This window comes from Maniola jurtina, chromosome 5, assembly GCF_905333055.1.
Source record: "Maniola jurtina chromosome 5, ilManJurt1.1, whole genome shotgun sequence".
NCBI lineage: Eukaryota > Metazoa > Arthropoda > Insecta > Lepidoptera > Nymphalidae > Maniola > Maniola jurtina.
Genome location: NC_060033.1, coordinates 12977953 through 12999890, shown reverse-complemented (window position 1 = coordinate 12999890; position 21938 = coordinate 12977953). Strand labels below are relative to the sequence as shown.

Here is a 21938-nt window from a genome sequence, read left to right as displayed (position 1 = left end):
TTAGTAACTACCGGTAATTACCTCGGTAGTTACAAACAATATAATATTTTATCGAATTTTGCACTAAGTAGGTACTTTTAAAATGTACTGAGGATCAAATATAGAAGACGGTACTTTTTGAGGCAGCCCGCATTGTAATTTGTTGGGAAAGAGCCTTTGAAGCCGCACTGGGTCCTACCCCATAGCAAGTAGGATGTATACTAAGGAACCTTGTAAGGGTTCCGTATACCAGGAGGGTGCCTAATCATGATCAACCCATCGCCAGCTCATTATAGAACACGGGTCTCCTCTCAGTGTGGGAAGGATTTGGCCACGGTCCACCACGCTGGCCAAGTGTGGATTAGCTTCACACACCTTTGAGAACATTATGGAAAACTCTCATGCATGCAGATTTCCTCACGATGTTTTCCTTCACCGTTAAAGTGAGTAATAATATGTTAATCCACACTTAATATACTTAATTGAAGTCTGGGGAAGTGCTGCCAAGACAAGATTAGCTCATCTGCAAACTGCTCAAAACAAATTAATAAAAATTCTTTTCCAATATCCCTTTCGAACATCAACTAAAAAACTTCTTTATATTGACACCAAAATTATGAACGTTCATCAGTTATATATTATACAACACATGTATTTTTGTTAGAAAAACTATAAATAAAACAATCCACACAAATATCACATTTACAAAAATTAAAACTAAAACTCGTCGAGCCAGTTACCTTGTCCTACCCAAAACCAGAACAAATTATGGCAGAAAAACCCTTACCTATGAAGGAGCTAAACTGTACAATAAAATACCGGCACAGATAAAAAATGTACACTCATTCAATGCATTTAAAACTGAATTAGCTGCTCACATTATGAGTAATTCAAGTTACTTCGATAAATGCATTGAATGAGTACCATTTATTTATGCAATAAAATGGCGAATAGTGTATTCTTATTTCTTAGAGTTAAGTTCTCATGTGATGTGAATGACTTTTCTTTGTCTTTATGAGAATGAAATATCTTTAAACCTAATCGCCCGCCACCTACCCAATAGGAGGCGAATGTATGTTTTTTAATGTTACAAATTTTTTAATTTTTTCTCTTCGGATACCACAAGTAAGCCCTTGACTGCAATCTCACCTGGTGGTAAGTGATGATGCAGTCAGATGGAACTTGGAAGCGGGCTAACCTGGAAGGGGTATGACAGATCCATATTCCTTTGGTTTCTAAGCGTATCGGAACGCTAAATCGCTTTGCCAATTATTCTATTAAGTACTAAGTTTCCGCTGTCCGTCCGTGCGTATGTTGTGTCCGTCTGTCTATCTGAATTATTATCTATCAGCGGGTTGCCGAACCACTCATTAGATTTTTATTAATTAAAGTGTCTTTAGCTTCGTCATTGTAGTTTCTAGAAGCAACCGTTAAGGTGCATGACACGGGCCTGCCCACGAAATTCAAATTTAATTTGGTTTTTTGCAATTTGTAAACTATTACGACAAAGTAGGCTTAGGGCATTCTAATAGCACCAATGGCAGTATCATCTCCAAAGGTTTATATAAAAATCTTTACTTGAGAGTGTTCAGTTTAAGAAATTAGTCAGAGTATATTGTAAGTAAGTACAAGAGCTACATTTTGACCTGAAACGTCTGTGTCAGTCTGCGTAAGCCGATATAGAATTACAAGGTGGCTGCTAGTACATCATCGCGGTGTACATTCGAGTACACCAATGTTAGTTTGACCTATTAAACTATTTATTAAATCTTAGAGCGGAGTAAACTGTAAACTCTTAAGAAACAAGTCATTTTGTCTCTAAAAAACTTTAACGAACGATCAACTACTAAAAGAAGTGAAGAAAATCTAGTTAAAAATCTAATATACAACCATAATAAATCAACCAAAAAAAAGATAGACGAATTGAGCACATCGTCGTTTTTGAAGTCGATTAAAAATAGCAGCTGGACTCAGGCGTACCACGAAAAATGCGAAAAAAATTACAAAAAAAATGATCCTGTATTTTTAAAAGTTCACAATATATTGCAAATAAAACATCTGACTGACGCTAGTGGTCAATGAAAGTTATGTAAATAGACTACTCGGGGTCAATGCCGCGTCGTAGGTGGGGCATTGGCCCGAGTTTTGCACGCTATACATTGCGGGTTTGAAAAAGACTAAATTACTAAAACTACAAAATAAGGCAAATGGTTAGTGGCATTGGATTGTGTTTAGATAATATAATAATAACCCTTAGCTTTTATTAGTTACACTAGTTACACCTTATATTATCTTCCATCAATTCTATAAACAGTTTTGAGGGCAGTATTAATCCTTTAGGTATGAATTACGACCAGATAACTGCACCGAAGATTAGCTATGCTAAAAAATTTAGTTACGAGCACTTTAATTCAGAGCCGAGTGAAATCAAGTTCTTATAACGTGAAGGAGCAGTTTCAATTAATAATAAAGAATAACCTTGAATCCATAAACCCAGTTTCCGTCTTAGAAACAAGTTTTAAAAGGATGCCGTATGCGTCAACTTGCATTATAATATTAGTATCTAGATGATGCCTGACTTCATCGACTGGATCAAGGTTCTTTAAAATCCCGTGGAAAGTCTTTGTTTTTCCGGGATAAAAAGTTGCCTAGGTCACGCAAGCTACCCCTGTACCAAACATATAAATCGATAAAATGGATGGGCCTTTAATAATCCCGTGGGAACTCTTTGATTTTCCGGGATAAAAGGTAGCCTATTTCCATCCCCGAGATGTAAGCTAACTATATCTTTCATCAAAATCGGTTAAACTGTTGGGCCGTGAAAAGCTGGGTCGTTCCCACTAGTTCAACTGATTAGTTCAACCGTTGCTAGCACATAGCTACAGACAGACTTACATTCGCATTTAACTACCTATTCATATAATATTTAATTATTAATTAATTTATTTATTCCAATCTAGCAATTTGTCGATAGCAAACGCTGGCTAGTATCACATATCGCTATCGCACGCCGTAGCACCTAGCTCAAAGTCTGCCTTTAGGGTCCCGAAACACCGAAATATTTAGACCCTAGGTAACTGAGTCTTTATGAAAGTGTTCTTAGCGCAGCTTTGATGTATTCTCTAACCCACTTGCCATAAACGTTATAATATATTCCATTCCATTCTATCAGCATGTATGCATCCACTATTGGACATTTAAACCTTTCTAAGAGAAACGCAGTCCTCCGCCTTCCTTATCCACCCGCTCCCCACTACCTTCTTCAGGTCATCGGTCCAGCGGGCTGGAGTCGGCGGGTCCCACACTGGATGCGGTCTCCACTCCAGAACACGTCTGCCCCATCGGCCGTCGGTTCTGCGACAGACATGCCCCAGCCACTTCAGCTTGCTAATCCTTAGTAGTTACTTAACTAATTCTAGAAAATGTTATTAGGATTTTATAATATGAAGCTAACATTAGTGTTTAGTCGTTTTCGAGTCAATCGTCTAGTAAATATTAGGCAAGAGCAAATAATCTAAATATAACGATTTTACTATTGATATCGAACCCAGGACTCCACGCTCCTTACCGGAAAGCGAAGGTAGATATTAGGTACTTAATGACCTTTTGTCTCGAAAGTATAGGTACCTAACACAACAAATAACACAGTACAAAAAGTCATCAAAGTTTAATTGGGCTGTTCCCAAAATGTTACTCAATTAGTGCAGCAACAAGAATCTAAAACCTGATTTTGCGATTTTAAAAAGTAGGGTTTCTTTGTAAGCAGATTGTGCGCGTCTGTCCACCGCATCGGTCAGTTCAATAGGGCTTAATTCCGTCGTTGGAGACCGCTGCGTGTACCTGTACTATAGTTTGAAAATCGAACGTTTGAGTTCGAATTTTAAATATTAGTGACAAATTACCAATAGACATTTTTTCGGAAGATTTTTCGTCAAAAAAGACTCGACGACTTTTTTTTTTAGTGGAATATGTTTTTTGGTGTGGTGTTTCCTCACGCAATGGACATTTTTGGAAAAGTTCTAAAAGAAATTAGTGCAAAAGTTTCAATGTGGTTGTGAACTAAGAAAGGAAGTAATTACGTTAATTGAAGGTAAAAATTACTTAACTATAATTTTAGTACTTACTTAATTCCTTACTTATGTAACTTTAGAGTAAGATTTTAGACGATCAAGTGCGATAGGACTAAGTAGTACCCTGAAGAGAATTCCCGTGAAATTAGATACCTATAGGGAGGGTGTAGTGGTCCTTCCAGTAAGGACCGCGTGCGGCTAAATGTTCGCTCTTCATAGACGCTTTGGTCACGCAGGTTTAGATGTAGTTTTTTAGTTAGGTACGAGGGAAACCTAAATGTAGATTGCTTAAACTCATAATATCCTTCCTTAGTAGTTAAAATTTCATGATCATCATCATTATCAACAGATAGACGTCCACTGCTGGATATAGGTCTTCTTGTAGGAACTTCCCACATCACGGTCTTGCGCCGCCTAAAACCAGCGGCTCCCTTTCACGATGTCGTTTGTCCACCTCTTCAGTCTTTTACCAGTATAGTCTTCCAATGCTGCGCTTTCTGATACATCGTGCGAGGTCAATATTCTTAATATTCCATGAGTTATTTAACATGCACATAAAATATAAATTAATCTAAATTAACAAGGTGGCGCGTGCTTAGGCACGAGCCAACCTGTAAACTTGTTTGATTGAAGAACATGCATGTTTTACTTTTTCACGAACGTTTTGAACGAACCGAATCTAAATTTAAATAAAACTAGCCGATGCCCGCGACTTCGCCCGCGTGGATTTAGGTTTTTCGACATCCCGTGGGAACTCTTTGATTTTCCGGGATAAAAGTAGCCTATGTGCTAATCCAGGATATAATCCATCTCCATTCCTAGCCAAATCCGTCCAGTAGTTTTTGCGTGAAGGAGTAACAAACATACACACACACACACACACATACAAACTTTCGCTTTTTAGGGTTCCGTAGCCGAATGGCAAAAACGGAACCCTTATAGATTTATAATATTAGTGTAGTGTGATAACACCACCAACCTTGTTAATTTTGTAACATATTGAAATTACCTACTTCAACAGCCTGATTTAAATTCTAATTTATCAGCTGCATACATTTGAGCACGTGCCACGTATATTTATATTATCATTTGACTGTCGTATAATTAACCAGTGGTAATAAAATTCAATTAAGTAGGTATCAAGGTTTTGACAGTTACATAATAAAAACTTGTGGTTCGCCCCGAAATGATCCTACTACAAATTCCTACCAATAGATGTAACTTAGAACCTTTGCTTAGAACTAAGAGACATAGTTCACGGTGACTTGTTTGTTTCCTACCAATTACAATCCGGGTATCTTTAAAACAAGAGTGAATAGGCACCTTCTAGGTAAACGCGTCCCATCTTAGACCACATCATCACTTTCCATCAGGTGTGGTGTGATTGTGGTCAAGCGCTTGCCTAAAGTGAATAAAAAAAAGACTTTCTGTAGCGATACAGTTACGCCGCACGCGTATCTTGAAAGCGTTTCTGATCGCGACAGTAGCGTATCGTAATATCAAAATCCCTCTGTCTAAGACAGTGCAATGGATAGGGATTAGTGGAGATATCCCTATGTGGGGAAGGATTTGCCGTATCCTGGTGCAGCTTGAGGTCAAAATTTAATGTCTCCCTAATTAACTTCCTAAGGTAGAGATGAAGGTTCCTCGGTTGAAGAAATTGCAAGGATAGGGATTTGTGAAAACATCGGAAAAATCTGTTTTCCATTTCCTGAAACAGTTGGCTTCAGATCAGTGTCGTAATATCACCCTAGTCTACCTTCCTAGGTGAAGACGAAGATCCTTTGGTCAAAATCCGGTGCAAAGGATAAGGATTTATTGAGACATCGGATAGATCTGTTTTGCTTCTGAGATAGCTGGCTTCAGATCAAAGTCAGCGTGACTTTGATCTGAAGTGAAGCAGCTCCTTTTTTTTTCTCTCTCGTCTCGCTTTACAAAGATTAGCCAATGTCAAGTTTATAGTTATTTGTAACAAGTTAGGGAAACTATACAAGTATGGACCCCGTCTGTGCCGGCGCTCGCCGACACACGCACGGCACACCCTTAGAGCGCTTTCTAGTCAATTTTAATAAAAAAAACACTCCAAAAAGGCAGAGCACGCCCGTCAGCTAACACCAACACAGACGAAGTCCGAAGTGGCTCTTTAGACATCAATAAAGATCGGTTAAACACGGTGCAAAGATAGGGGTTTGTGCAGACATCAGAGTATTTTGTTTCATCTTGGGATAGATCTTATCATCAGATCTCTTCTTGGGGCTTCAGATTATTGCCTACTCTAATCTATCTTCCCAGGTTAAGCTGTAGCTCAGACACGAAACAACAGAGATAAAGGCTTAGACATCGGGGAGAGGTTTTATCACCAGGGTTAGCTGGCTCTAGATCAAAGAGTAGGTAATGTCGCTTTGATGTCCTTCCCCAGGTGAAGATGAAGATCCCTCGTTCAGACACGGTGCAGGGGTCGGCGGCGCGGCGCAAGTCTCTCACGGTGATGCTGTACCACGACCGCTACACGGCCGGCGAGACCACGGGCGGCCTCAGCGTGCTGTTCACCATGCTGTGCATCGTGGACCTCTTCGGCGTCTTCCCTGTCGTTGCGTTACCGAAGAGCGTTATCTCTTGTGGTAAGTTTTAGCTTTTTAAATGTGTATAACTAGAGGATGCCCGCGATTTATCTGCGTGGATTAAGGTTTTTTTAAATCCCATGGGAACTCTTTGCTTTTCCTGGATAAAAAGTTGCCTATATCAATTTCCAGGACGCAAGCTACCTTTATACCATAAATCGGTTAAACGGATGTACCTTTAAGTATCCCGTCGGAACTCTTTGATTTTGCGGGATAAAATAGCCCATGTCCGTCCCCGGGATATAAACTAACCCTGTACCCAATTTCGTCAGAATCGGTTAAACTGTTGGGCCGTGAAAACGTAGCAGGCAGACAGACAAGACACACTTTCGCATTTATAATATTATATTAGTATGGATGGATAGTATGGATTTAGTCGATAGGGGGGCAGATCTCATCAAGTTCTGAGAGTTAATTTCGCGTTTTGGCACAGGTATCTATGGAGTGCCGCTCGTGATATCAGTGTTCGCGCTGCAGCTGTACACAGCGGTGCTGCTGGGCCGCAGCTGGCTCCTGGCTCACGAGATATCGCCCAATATAAGAGAAAAGAGTAGGTATGGAAAACTGTTACACTATATCCATTATCCATTCTCGCTCTTACCAGCTGTAATATATTTCTTCAATAGCGATGATGACTACTAGTCAAATCAGCGACTTTTTATTAAACGTCAAAACACTCGCTTAGTAAGGGAGCTTGTATGAAATTCACAAATGTGACGTCATAATATTTGACGTAATTTGACGTACTTTTTTTGTTTAAATCGATAATTTAAAATGGTTAGCAAACTTAAAACTAGCATCGAATGTGGATTTTACCTATAATTTTACGAATTTTGGAAGACACTAGTTAATAATTACTTACTAAGAAATAATTTATTTTTGACATAGGCATCATCCTCATTGTATTTGTTGCATTCCATAATGTAATTTAGATTACATTATGGAATCTAATACTATTTAATAGTATGTAATATCTAATAGTATCTAATAATACCTATAAATAAATAATAATCTAGTAATTAGCAAGGTAATTAGATATTATTAGATACTAATAATATCTAATAATTACTAGATATTACTAAATAGTATGTAGATTTACTAATTAGGCTATGATGTGGCTGGCGTGTAGGTACGGGTCGCACAAAAGTCCCATAATAATAAAACGTAGTGATTACGTATACCTACTCTTTGCATAAAAATTAAGAAAAAATCCCTGTGACTGACATTGATTGTTGATTGGGTTGTGGTCGAGCGAGTCTCATGAGTGTTAATTGGTTTGAAGATATATTTTGTTTGAAAAATCCAGTTGAGTTTTTATTATTATTGCGGGATAGGCTTGCGCTCGACGAAAATAATTTTTTTTCTCATTTAGAGAGCTGGGTCACTAGTGTGACCATGTGGCTCTGGTAGGTCCCTATTATCCTATTCTAACACTAACTAACATTATTCTAACTAATTTTATTCTAACACTTAAAACTATATCTACATACCTACTATTATCTATTAACTCTATGTATTAAATTTTTACGGACCATCCTGTACAGATCTTTTGCTGCATCGGACGTTGGGTTTGTCAAAATAATATTGACGTGTCCCAACGTCCTGTCCGGCACTTCACTTCGGACACATTCCGTCAATATATGGTAAACGTCTTCCCTTGCACCTGGGCAGTCTGGGCAAAAAGGTGAAGATACTTTTTTTAGTAAAAATGCAAATTTGTTTAACGGAATGTGTCCGGAGCGAAGGACGAAAATAATGCTTGACAAAAAGCAATGGTGAGGTCTAGATTGGAGTGCGGTTGACTAGAAGATGCCTAATCACCAAGTGTTAATAGGTATCTTCTAGACAACCTTGAAGGTATTTTTGACTCCTAGAGAATTACGGCCGTATTCACAATCATTACTATGAGGTCTCACAGCGCGCTCGAACGCATAGTGTAGGTTCCACCAATCAGACCATTGTAAATTGACGTGATACAGTCATCTGATTGGTGAAACCGACACTGTGCGTTCGAGCTCACTATGAGACCTCATAGTAACGTTTGTGAATAAGGGTGTTAGTTAAGTAGGTTACATTTTGCAGGTTTCCGTACGCCGCAGTAGCAGAACTAGCATTTGGCATACCAGCGCGCCGGTTGGTGACATTTCTCATAGACGCCACAGTTTTCGGCGCGGGAGTTCCTAATTTTATCTTTGGTAAGTAGAGTCTATCAAGTCAAAGATGAGAGCGCCGTCTAAGAAACCCATAAAAAACTCAGCTAGACTTTCTTATCATACCATCTCACACTCTTTGTTTGCCTTGGAAGTTGAATAGAAGCATGCGTTACCTTGCGGAAGTCCATGGCATACAAAGTACCTAAAGCTTTATTCGCTATAATCCACCTAAACAGACAAATCTAATACAAGGCACTGCATGTGACGGGCACCGCCCGCCTTCTACTAAAGAAAAGCAAGCAATACACACCACCAACACACAACATCACACAAATTTTCTAGAACACACTCAATTTAGGTTTCACTCCGATACCAGAGCATCCTCAAGAGATGTAGCCTCCACAATCTTCTTCTTCTTTGTCGCAACACTCTTGGCAGAGCGGTCGTGGTCATCATGAAGTGACGTTTTGGGGGGCAGATGTTACACGCCTCACGAGCATTCGCCACTTCTCCCTGCTGGTCGACATTCTGGTACACTCGTGCACGGCACCGCCCACAGCGGACTTAATTTGGTCGGTCCATCGCGTAGGCGACCTTCCTCGCCCTCTGGTACCCTCCACCTTGCCCTGAACCACCAGACGCTCAATGGAGTCACTCTCACAATATGTGTGTGAGTGGAGCCTCCACAATGCACCATTGCAAAGCTTCAGGACCTCGGAAGTATTAACCATTTAAAGACAGGAGCACTTCAATTTGCAGCCTCCCAAAGCATGCAGATGTTTTGGTGGAAGATCACGGGAGGGGAAGTGGGGGTGACGTACTGCGTGTGGATGATACTCATCGGGTTATTGCTGTGCCCTATTATGTGGCTCGGATCACCCAAGGATATGAAGTGAGTAAAGTCTCACTCTATCTCTCCTTAAAATTGGGTTTGAACTTTCAATCAACACACAACATTTTGCATATGTACTGTTAGGTAGGCAACCTTATCTACCTACATTCCATAGCATCACTTGTTTACAATAACAATGCATGGCAACTTTTCTGGCCCAAGCGCACACTTGAGACAAGGAAAGCATTTTAATAAACTTAAATAGATTGGGCTTCTTTTTTTCGAATATCTATATATTTTGTCGTTTTTTCCAGGCCCATAGCCCTAACATCAGTATGCATAGTGACCACAGTGGCCATAGCCACCTGGACCTGCATATGTCTGGATGACTCATCCCCTCCTAGCTCTGGGGATGTCCTCAAGTACGTTCCCAATCCGAGGGACTTTCTTGTAGCTTACGGAATTATCGCTTTTCAGGTAATACCAACACTTGTATTTTTTTGTAATACTTTTCAGATGTAGTCCCTAATCTAGGAGAACTTATAATTACTCACACAGAAATAGCTAAACGTTCGTTTAAAATTTTCATTTTAGTAGTTTCCTATAAGAATTCTTCATCTTGAATTCACCCAAAATCTACTTACTTTAAACACTACAAAATATTTTAAAATTGGTATCCATTATCAGTTTATAGCTTTATGTGGATATCACAAAATTGAATTATGCCTAGCATAATCTTGTTTAAAACGTAAAAATCAGATTAATTAATTAATTAATTAATGCCCTATGAGAAGAGTTTCTTGATGGAGTGACCTTCTCCCAACCCTTAACGCACTCATATAATCTGATTTTAGTCCACATAAATGACTGATTGCAGATAGCCTAGAAATATCAAGAAAAAAAAAGATTAGTTAAAAATCGAAAATATTGGAGACAAGGATTCAAGCTGAATGATAAGCACTGGCTTCTTTCGTTTTTTTTTTTTTTTTTGGAAAAAAAACTGGAACTTTCTGGGAATTCCACAATTACTGCTTAATTCCAGTTCGACATCCACCCAATGCTGCTCACGCTGCAAGTGGACATGAAAGATAGTCGCCGGATCAACTCGGCTGTGCTTGGCGCGTTTGGCATCACGGGCTTCATGTTCATGGTGACGTCACTGCTAGCCGCCAATAGATACGGGAACAACATTGAGAGCAACATTTTACAAGGTTCGATTTGACTTCTAGGGTAGATTCGTATCTGCCTGACTATAAAAAGATTAAATACCTAATCTAACACTCTGTTTTAGGCATGCCGCCATCAATCGCACTATACATCGTGGCGTTGTTGGTAACACTGCAACTGTGTCTCTCCAGTGCTGTTGGCAACTCTGCGCTTTTTCAGCATATTGAGGACTTACTTAAAATTCCTAGAGGTATGTATATGAATATGTACCTAGTCATCTTCTTCTTTGTTAGTCCTTATTTAGGTATCAGTGTTGGACATAGGCCTCCTCAGGTGAACTCCATTCTTCTCGGTGTGGGCGAGCCTATACCTAGTCTATCTCTATAATTTTAAGAAATTAAATATCACTCGCTTAAACGGTCAAGGAAAACATGGTGAGGAAACCCGCATGCTTGAGAATTTTCCACAATGTTCTCAAAGGTGTGTGAAGTCTACCAATCCACACTTGGCCAGTGTGGTGGCCTATGGCAAAACTCTTCTCGTACTGAGAGGAAACCGGTGTTCTGTAGTGTACCGGCAATGGGTTGATCATGATGATGGTAACATATATAACAATAAAATTATTTCCATAATAGTTAACGACAGCCTAAATCTTTCATATAATTCATCAGATTTCATCTAAGTCCTCACCCTTCGCGGTTTAAAAATTGTTTGCTTTAAAGACTATGTTTTTAGCTTTTAGTTTTTCCAAATACCCCCAATGATGCAACATCGTTATTGTCTGATAAAATAATTGAAGTTTTTTTCAATAAAGTCATCAAAATTAACCATACGTTTGGCTATCGATATCGGTTCTTCTACTTATTTTCAAACTATGTTTTCAAACTTCTCTTCTTTTTCAGATTTCTGCTTACAACGTTGCCTCATCCGTTCAGGCATCGTCGCACTCGCGGTATTCCTAGGAGAGTCCGTGCCGAGATTCGACCTCGTCATGGGTCTAGTCGGCTCGACCCTAACCGGACCCTTAATGTTCATATTCCCCCCTCTTTTCTTCCTAAAGCTCTGCCACAAAAGATCTTCTATGACGGAACTAGATACATTAATAGCACGCAGAAAGAAAAGCTTGACACGTATCAAAAACGATCTGAATATCAAAAATGGCGGCCTGTCAAAACTGCCGCTCATTTTGCCACAAACACAGACTAAGTACAAAACTTTTGTCACCCAACACGAATACATAAACCACATAGCCCCTAATGTAGATGTTGCGGATTATACGGTTAAATGGTACGATGTGCTTTTGGCTGTGATAGTTATGATATTGGGCATTGTGGCTACACTTGTCGCGACGTATATAAGTTGGTCGGACGCCATTACGTCGGCAGAATTCGCGCCGCCGTGTTTGATAAATGCGACGGCCGCAGCGAGGAGTTTTATAGAAGCTACCACTCAAAAGTAATTGTAGTACATAGGAAATAAGGATATAAAGGATAGTAAAAGTTCATTTACACATTCGCACGAGGTGAGGGTGCGAGACCAGACGCGAAACGTGAAAAATAATGTTACCGCAATATAACATTCTTTCGAATCGAAGTGGATTTATCTGGAACAATATCCTGATGCCTTAAATCAAAGGGATCTTCCCACGGGATTTTTAAAAACAGGAACGAAGTCGCGGGCATCAGCTAGTATAATATAAGGCTGCGAATGCATATGCATACTTAGGTTTAAAATAATTGATGTTAAAAAATAAAAAAATGATATTTCTTAACTACATGCCTAAGTACTTACTTATATTATATTTTATAGAACAATACCAGCGCAACACTATTAATTAGTTTCTGCTAAAAATAAAAATAATTTAAAAAACGTACCTACCTAGTTACTTATCAAGTTAAAAAAAAAAAGATATTATGTTTTATGAAGTGATTTTTATCGTATATTACGTAGGTTTAAGTTGTTGTTATTTTATACCTTTACTATGAAATTTCGATAGTATTTAATTAAGTTAGTTATTTAAGTTTGAAAATAGTATAATATAATATAATAATGAATAATAAAAGGATGCATGCTTGGAGTCTTGAGATGAAATAAAAGATGTTTCCAATTATTATAAAAATTGTCTTTTATTTAACAAATCAACCAATATTAACAATCATTACAACAAGTCAGTCTATAAAATACGTTTATAGTAAAAATATAAAGCAATTAATTATATATTTTGTAAAAGAACAGTAGGTACCTATACAGGTTGTTTGGTTATTAGTAATATACTGACGACACGTACCTACCCATGCTACTTTGATCTGATAAACACAATGCTGAAGTAAAATGACGAAATAAAATTATAAAAATTTCCATACAATTTTTTTTTTGTCCAAGTTTTCATGGCCCTAACGTGCCCTAACTCACTGAGATCGTTGGCCTTGGCCTATCTAAAGATGGACAACGATCTCAGTGAGTTAGGGCACGTTAGGGTCATGAAAAGTTTGACATTTTTTTTTTTTTTGTATGGAAATTTTTATAATTTTATTTCGTCATTATACTTCAGCATTGTATTAATCAGATCAAATTAGCATGGGTACGTGTCGTCGTTATATACTAATTACCAAACACCCTGTATAGAAAAGAAATAAATTATTGGTTCTCAGCTCCTCATAGAGATAGTCAGCTCCTTCACCACACCACGAACACGAATGGACGTCTTACGGAAGTTCTCAAATGTCATATTTAGCTCCGGTTCCCATACTCTTTGGTTCCGGCCATAGATTAGTATATCATATATGTATATGGTTCCGGCGAGCAAACGTGAAGACTGCTCTCTCAACCTTCCGGAAAAGCCTCAAAAGAAATAGTTTGGTTGTAATTTTTAACATATTAAAAAATAAATAACATGATACTTAGTTTATATAAGATTTTTAACAATAATATTTTATGTACAATTATTATGACTTTAATTTCATGTCATTTTTCTTTGGTAATTTTAATTAAATTGTTATAAATAGTATTTGCAATCACGTGTTTAAGTTTAAAACTGAGCCGCAGGCAAGGTTTTTAATAGTATCACACAAGTGTTTTAATGCCTAATTATGTAGAGTTTCATAAACTACTATATCTAAACTCATATCTTAAAATCCAAACCATAAACTTCTTGGTGACATAATATTTTAAAATCCATCGGGGGAAAATCATCATTAAAAATAAATTTTTTAACTATACAATAGCCATTTTAAAGGTAACTTGCGAGGGTCTTCGGAAAAACGGTTTTTTCGGGAACCAGAAACGGAAAAATTTTATTCAATTCAGGGAATAAAATTATTAAAAACTCATGCTATTGTCTTTCATCGTTTACCGGGGACAGCGGTATTTGAATAAAATTATTGAAGATTCATCCTGTTGTCCCCATTCTTGGCATTGCCAGTAAAATTTCTAGGACTGTCTTCATCTTCAGGTAAAAAGATTCTGCTATACCAACTTGTATTAATTCTGTTATTCCGATAAACTGCAATCTCACCTGGTGGTAAGTGATGACGCAATCATAGGTGGAAGCGGGCTAACCTGGAAGGGGTATGGCAGTTTTTATTAAACCCATGCCCATACCCCTTTGGTTTCTACACAGCATCATACCAGAACGCTATTATTCTTCTTGTCTTTTGGCTTAGAACTAAGGGGCTAAACCAAAATCAATACCTTTTTCATAAGTTTAAACACAAAATTTAAATGCAACAAATGATACACCACTATACATAAGTACACACTTTGAACTTAAAAATATCTAATTATTGCATAAATATACCTTGGCACAAAAAAAAAACCAATACGCCTCCCGAATTTTTCACGTCTAACCGACTTAAGCACTTTGATTGGGTTTTCGTAGCAATTTAACGCGGTTAACCTTAGTCTCTATTTCTTCTTTAAAACTAATTGCTCGCCAAACCGCCTTTTTATTTCTTTCTTATCTAACTTTCCCATAGCATTTCTAGGCATTTCATTGACTATCAACATAGTCTTTGGCAACTGGTACGGCGCTAACCTTTTACCCGCTTCTTCTTTTAACTCCTTCAAGGTTAAACTACATTTTTCTTTAAGAACTACAACAGTGGCTATGATTTCTCCATAGCTATCGTCGTCTATGCCTAGAACTGCCACGTCGGCTACGCTAGGGTGTTCTAAAATGGCGGATTCGACTTGTAAGGCACTTACTTTATACCCGCCAGTCTTTATGATATCTATGGAGGTTCGGCCGAGGATTTTGAATTTTCCGTCGGCGAATGACGCGGTATCTCCCGTACGGAACCAATCGTCTTCGGTGAAGTCTGGTGAGTCGAGTGTTGGGGCGCGGTTCCAGTATCTGTATGCCAAAATAAGTTTTTGAGTACCTTCAAGATTTTTAAACCCAAAATTATGGATCGACGCAGGCTTTGCTTTGTGGAAGTCCATGATACACAAGGATTAACAAGCTTAATTCGGTATAATCACACTAATATTATAAAGGACAAAGTTTGTGTGTATGTATGTATGTGTAGGTTTGTTACTCTTTCACACAAAAATTACTGGACAGATTTGGCTGAAATTTGGAATGGAGATAGACTATATCCTGGACAACACATAGGCTACTTTTTAACCTGGAAAATCAAAGAGTTATTGTCCGGGTGAATTTAAGTTTTCAAATATCCTGTGGGAACTCTTTAATTTTCTTATACAAAAAGTAGGCTAAGTCACTCTCCGGGTCTTTAACTATACCCAGGCAAAAAATCAAGTCGATCCATTGCGACGTCATTGAAGGAGAAACCAAAAAACAAACACTCCTTCGCATTTATAACATGGGTAGTGAAGTAGTGATTAAGCTTGTTTAAGACTGATTTTAACGAACGAACTTACCTAGTAAATACAGCAGGTCCTTTGAGGTACAGTTCCCCTTCGAAGACGCCATCTTGGCTCAGCGCGTGTTCCGTTACGGCAGTTGTCCAACTACCCTCATAGGATCCCTTTTTTGAGGTTAAACCGAGTTTGTCGAGCGATATCTGTAGATAACACACTAATATCGAATAAAATTGTCAAATGGATATTAATCTTAACTTTCATACAAATATGTCTGTGGTTCTGTCTGTCAGCTAGCTTTTCACGGCTCAACAAATTAACCGATTTTGATGAAATTTGGTACAAAGTTAGCTTATATCCTGGGATGGACATAGGCTACTTTTTATCCATAATATACATAATATAATATAATACATGATATAATATATACATAAAATAATATATATAATCCATAATATAATACATTTGTAAAAATCGAGTTCGTACCCCAATTAACATAGAATTATGTAAAGTAGAACAGCGTCGTATGACATTCAAAGTTAATATAGTGACGTTAAAAGTGTATTTTCCCGGACAGCTCGTGAAGTTCCAGCGAAAAGAACAAGAAAGCAGGTAGTTCAATTATTACTGCCCATGACAGCTCATCATTGCTTCATCTCTCGCAGCCCTGCAGTCCTGTCGTGACCACGACTCATGCAATTGGATCGAAATATTGATGCCCTGCCACACTACGACATGCCTATAGCCCGCGACAGGTTGAGATGGCAATCGGGGTGTAGCGGTTACCACATTCATAAGCAGATGTCACTTCTAATTCAATCAATTAACGAACGCTCGAACAAGAACCCAAGCCTGATTACTCACGACGCACGGACTAGATGGCAGCACGGGTAGCTTAATCAGAAGCTCAAGGAGAAACACACAACTCTCAATCGCATTGACAGAGCGTTTACCAATCTGCACTATATATAGAAGTTTCAACGTCTAACCGTTGGTCCAGCTGGCACCCCGAGCACAACTCAGGTCGGTGGGGAATTTCCCTATTGCTACGGTCGAGCACATAGGCACAGCTCCAGTAAAGGGGTATGACATGGGGGTGCGGGTGTGCGGGGGCATTCCTTCGCCGATTGCCATTTCAACCTGTCGCGTATATACACTACGCACCTGCGTATCAGGCGCAGGCGACTCCACAGTGAGTACCGGTTGCAGCCCCTTGTCGGCGGGGACCAGCCTGGCGGCGACCCCTGGCAGGGGCAGCCCCACGTGACCGAGCGTCCTGCCCTCCAGGGGGCGGTAGGGGTTACTCAGCGCCATGCCACATTCTGACATGCCATAACGCTCCAGCAACCTCATTCCTGAGATCTGGAAAAGAAGAACACTTTGTCGTATCGTGCAATACATCGCAAGATTTTTTTATTATTTATGTGATAAAGTGTAGAAATGTGTAACATGGAAAGTGTAACGCATAGGAGGGGCACCATTTTACGATTCTATCCCTTCTATCCCTTACGATTACTAGCCATTGCAACCAAACACAAAATTTTAACACAAAAAATGTTTTAAATTGACACGCGGACAGACATACAGACAGACCGACAAACAGCGCAGTGACATTAATAGGGCTCCATTTTTACCCTTTGCTTACGGGACCTTATAAAGTGCTTTCACAACGTGTTTCTTTTTACTGAGTTTGTTAAGTACGGAAATGACATGAGGTGGCCTACAAAAACTTGGTGTTTCTTACCTCTTCCCATTTCTTAAACAGCGTCTCAGGCAGGGCCGCAGAGCCGGCGCACATAAGCCGCATCTTGGCCGACAGCGTCGTGCGGACGTAGTCGCGCGTCTTTTTGTCGGCGAACATTTTGTCGTAGTCGGCAGCCAAGCGCGCATACATTGCGGGGACCCCGTGGAACACTGATATGCGGGACTCCTCCCGATCGCCCGTGCCTAGCAGGCGCGCCCACACTGTGTGGGACGCGAACGAGGGGAGCATTCGTATTCTATAACAAAAACCCTGTATTTTAACATGTTGAAAAAGACGATGAGATTACGAACTGTAGTTCGCGACAGGTCGAGCTGGCAATCGGGATATGAGGCGAGTGACGCTTCACGCACCCACACGTCACCCGCGCTCGCCCGCACCGAGTCAGTACGGCGGCTGTGCGTGTGTGCGGGGTGTCCCCACCCCGATTGCCATAGGTACATTATTAATTTTATCAATCCATTTGAACAATATACTTTTAACATTTGCTGATTGCTTTTTAACTGATTTAAAATCTAAATCCAATGCATTTTTTTTAATAGGTAAAATATTAATATATGTACTTAAAAACTTGTGAAAAATTGCATAGATATTTTCAAAAATATAAGCTTTGCAAATAAGAATACAATATTTTTTGAACAAAGTGTACAAAATTTGAAAACAAAAGTACGAGCGTAGTGAGCGTGAATTTTGGTGTTATTCAGAAAGAATAAAAATCTATGCTTAAAATATGAAACCAATGAATCTTGGTTTCATTTAAGTCTCTAAATTTTAGTGAGATTTTTAATAATTAAATATTTGAAATACCTAGCTCCTGCAGCTAGCGATGCATTGAGGGAGTTCAGCTGTCCGTGTATATGATGCAAGGGCAGTGTGTGCAGCACTACGTCCTGCGCGGTGTACTGCCACGCGGTGTGCAGTGACGATATCTGTGTAGCCAGCATATTGTGTGTCCATACCACGCCTTTAGGCTTGCTTGTAGTACCTAAAAGGTCCAAAAGTCATTTGTGGGGATGGGTATAATCTTTTATAACAAAATTCCGCAATGAATTTTGGACTTGCCTTTACACAAGTTCAAAAAATCTATTAAAACTATGCTCCTGAGAAAAACATATTATACAATCGAAGATTATGTAAATGATAAAAGAGCGTGGATTTGACCAGCAGCTCGCTCTAGCAATGCGCGGGACCTCAATTATTTTTATACATGGCATAATATTGTATATCAAATCTTTGAAAAGAGCAACCGCCGAGTTTCTTGCTGGTCCTTCTCGGTAGGAAAGGCATTCCAAACCAGTGGTAGATGCTTTTGATGATTCAAAAGTACTTGTAAAAGTCCAATTGAATAAAAATATTTTGAATTTGAATTTGAAAAGAGAGTTCCCTTAATATATTTTTAACAGCTTTATTTTTCACACATTATCATGATCAAGTCTTCACCAGCTTACTACTGGTATCCTCTTTGAATGAGCAGGGTTTAAGCCATTGGCTAAGTGCAGATTGGGAGACTTTGAGAATACTGTGGAGAACTCTTAGGCAGGCACTTACCTTAACTTCAAACCCAGAACATGTCACTTGGGTCAAACGTACAGTGAGTGTACTAAATAAGCCATTTTCAAACCCTAAGAAACATCTATTAAAATGGGGTCAAAATGTTTTCATGTACACTTACCACTAGTGTAAATCAGCATAGCCTCTGTGCCACCATACCACATATTTGAGGGGCCAACATCACTTATGGAATCATCCTGTACACTTCCCTGAACAACTTTACCTTGTTCATCTTTCCCCAGATCTTTAACCTGGTCTACTTTACTCTGATCTCTGCCCTCTACATCTTTCCCCTGATCTATTTTACCCTGATCTTTCCCCTGTTCACTTTTGTCATCCTTAGGCCTGTATACAACTAGTAAGGGTTTAGAGAGTTCTTGTGAGACTGGACGGAGAATTTTCTCAAAATCTTGCAAGCAAATAATTAAATTGGACCCGCTGTCTGTTATGTAGTATTTTAGCATCTCAGCTGGGTGGAGAGGTGTTAGTGGGACAGCTGAAAGTAAAAAATATTAAAATCAAAATCATTTATTCAAAATAGTTACTATTGTACACCTTTAGTTTGTCCAATTTGTTTTGAAAGATAATATAGTGGTGATAGTTAATTACGTAAATTTGAAACTAAAGCTACAAGGGTTCCAAACGCGCCCAAGTCTGAGAAGAGCCCACAACAAATTTAGCCCTATATTTCTTTTTTTTTTTAAATTAATAACTCAAAGTAAAAGTTTACACTGAAATCAAACTGATCAAAGAACAAATAAGTTTGTCAAAAATCCCATATAGATTAATTTATAAAGTACAGTATATGGATTTCACATACATGAATCTACCACAAAATATAGTAAAAAATCATTTGGAAGCTTGTTTTAAATAAATGATTTATTGAAATTGCAATAATTGCCAATTTAAGTAGCTAGGTGATGGTAAAGTCTTTTGGATGAAATAGGTATTATTAAAACTGGTGGGGTGAGTTTCCCTACCCTTTTATCTTTCTATGTAATACTTTTACATAGAAAGTCTAAAGAGTTACACGACCACAGCAAGCAACAGCTGTACGATACTTAGGAGGTAGCATTTTTGAATTGAAAATGGCACTTTGCATACAATGGCGGATACTAGCGTTGCATGTTGCACTCACACTTCATGGTCGCGTACTGCAAAGTCTACCTTAATAACCTACTTCATACCAAAGTTGTAACAAGTTTTATATTAGAGATTTTAAGAATTTAGAATTAAAATCCCAGGACTCTAAAGCTTACAAGTGTTTGATACAAGACATCCTGCTTAGTCAGTAATTCATAATTATTACTTACATACTTTTTAATAGCTATTAATTAAGATGGAATCAATGCATTAATAAAATAAATTTACCTATATTCCCCGTCATCCATATAGCCCACTGTACAACAATGTGAGATGCATCATTGGTACACATGTACGAAATGGTGTATTCAGTTTCTCCCTCTGAAAACAGTTAAAAATATTTTAATCAAAACTTCTAGGCACAGTTCAAAACTATTGGCTTTATTAGATCTGATGTATGAAATGAATAATTCTATTTGATCTATCAATATCTAATTTGATTTAATATGAAATAAAATTTTCCTAAATTCCATTGTCGAAACTTGTTTTCAGGAAAAACTACTAAATTTAAATTTTTTGAAATAATTTGAGTGACTGAAAATATTTTCTGAACTAGCACACATGCTAAAGTATGGATTTTAGCATGAACACACATTTTTTAAAACTGAGTAAAATGGCATCAAAAATAGAAATTCTACAAAACCGCATAACAGATTTTGCATGCGACAATATTATGACAAGTAAAAGAAACAAACAAACAAATAGACCAACAAGAAATCGAATCAGTAAAAACTTTAACTTACGAGTGTAAATTAAAAATTTATAACACCCCCGACAAGTGAACTTTACAGTAACTAGAAAAGAGCTGATAACTTTCAAATGGCTGAACCGATTTTCTTGGATTATAGCTAAGAACACTCTCGATCAAGCCACCTTTCAAACAAAAAAAAAAAACTAAATTAAAATCGGTTCATTAGTTTAGGCGCTACGGTGCCACAGACAGATACACAGACACACAGATACACACGTCAAACTTATAACACCCCTATTTTTGGGTCGGGGGTTAAAAATAATAGGTATCCTACCAAGTTGTGCAGCAATATCTTGACTGAGTGCAGTTGCAGCTTGGTACAGTGCAGCGTATGTGTAGGTGCCAAAGTCATCCTGCAGAGCGACCCTTGAAGGGAACAGCAAGGCTCTTCTGAATACAGGTACTGCACCACCTTTATTGGCAATAATAATAATTCATTTTTTTATGTAATTACCAATTTTTTTTAATTGCTTGACAATAATCATATGGAAAGATAAGTCTTTGATGCGCGCTTGCTTAGACTATACTTATTAGTTCTTGCATTGAATACTTTAACTTTTTGTTTATTTAGGTAGCCTAGAAATCACTAGCTTAAAAATAATTGGAATATCACACTCACCAGCTTTAATATCTTGGTTGAACGAATTCAAGAGCTCTGCACTGGCCTCCTCTTTAACAGTTGCAGTAGAAACAGTTCTGTAAGCTGAAAAACCAAAAGGTTTTCGAAAAAGCCGGTTAAATATCCGCAAAGAACGAATTGGAATTTCCATCTTAGATATTGTCTTCTGGATGAGATACTTTTAAACGTGATAAAGCTAGCAAATGTAGCACTTTAATGAGATAAGTAAAACCAAAATATTACGTTATTAGATTGTACGATAAATAAAAGTTTTGGAGATAAGAAAATTGAGAAAACGATACAGGTTATTTTGGCCAGAATGACAGTTTAGATCTAGTTCAGAAAGAAAGGCAAGTCATCTCAATCATAATTTATTGTAGAATTAACATTGTATTGTTTTCAAGATCATGATTTAAATGAAACTAATCAAATATGTTATTTTTCAATGTACTAAGGAAATATCGGAAAT

At 38.2% G+C, this 21938-nt stretch overlaps 2 protein-coding genes across 2 annotated transcripts; one reads left to right on the top strand and one right to left on the bottom strand.

Annotated features, from left to right (window-relative positions):
* The first annotated feature begins 3701 nt into the window (after positions 1 to 3701).
* LOC123865202 (probable sodium-coupled neutral amino acid transporter 6) lies at positions 3702 to 12859 on the top strand. The gene is made up of 9 exons (XM_045906077.1): positions 3702 to 4069; positions 6469 to 6670; positions 7104 to 7224; positions 8753 to 8865; positions 9583 to 9715; positions 9970 to 10132; positions 10698 to 10866; positions 10947 to 11072; positions 11725 to 12859. Exons 2-9 carry the CDS (start codon positions 6475 to 6477, stop codon positions 12279 to 12281), a joined length of 1578 nt encoding a protein of 525 aa, XP_045762033.1. The 5' UTR covers positions 3702 to 4069; positions 6469 to 6474; the 3' UTR covers positions 12282 to 12859.
* Positions 12860 to 13887: 1028 nt separating this feature from the next.
* Positions 13888 to 21820, bottom strand: LOC123865200 (malonate--CoA ligase ACSF3, mitochondrial). Its single transcript, XM_045906076.1, has 9 exons — positions 21470 to 21820; positions 21125 to 21262; positions 20328 to 20420; positions 19078 to 19452; positions 18213 to 18390; positions 17388 to 17643; positions 16808 to 17005; positions 15704 to 15846; positions 13888 to 15173 (listed from the first exon to the last, which is right to left on the bottom strand). The coding sequence occupies exons 1-9, from the start codon at positions 21618 to 21620 to the stop codon at positions 14726 to 14728; spliced, it is 1980 nt and encodes a 659-aa protein (XP_045762032.1). The 5' UTR covers positions 21621 to 21820; the 3' UTR covers positions 13888 to 14725.
* Between the last annotated feature and the right edge of the window lie 118 nt (positions 21821 to 21938).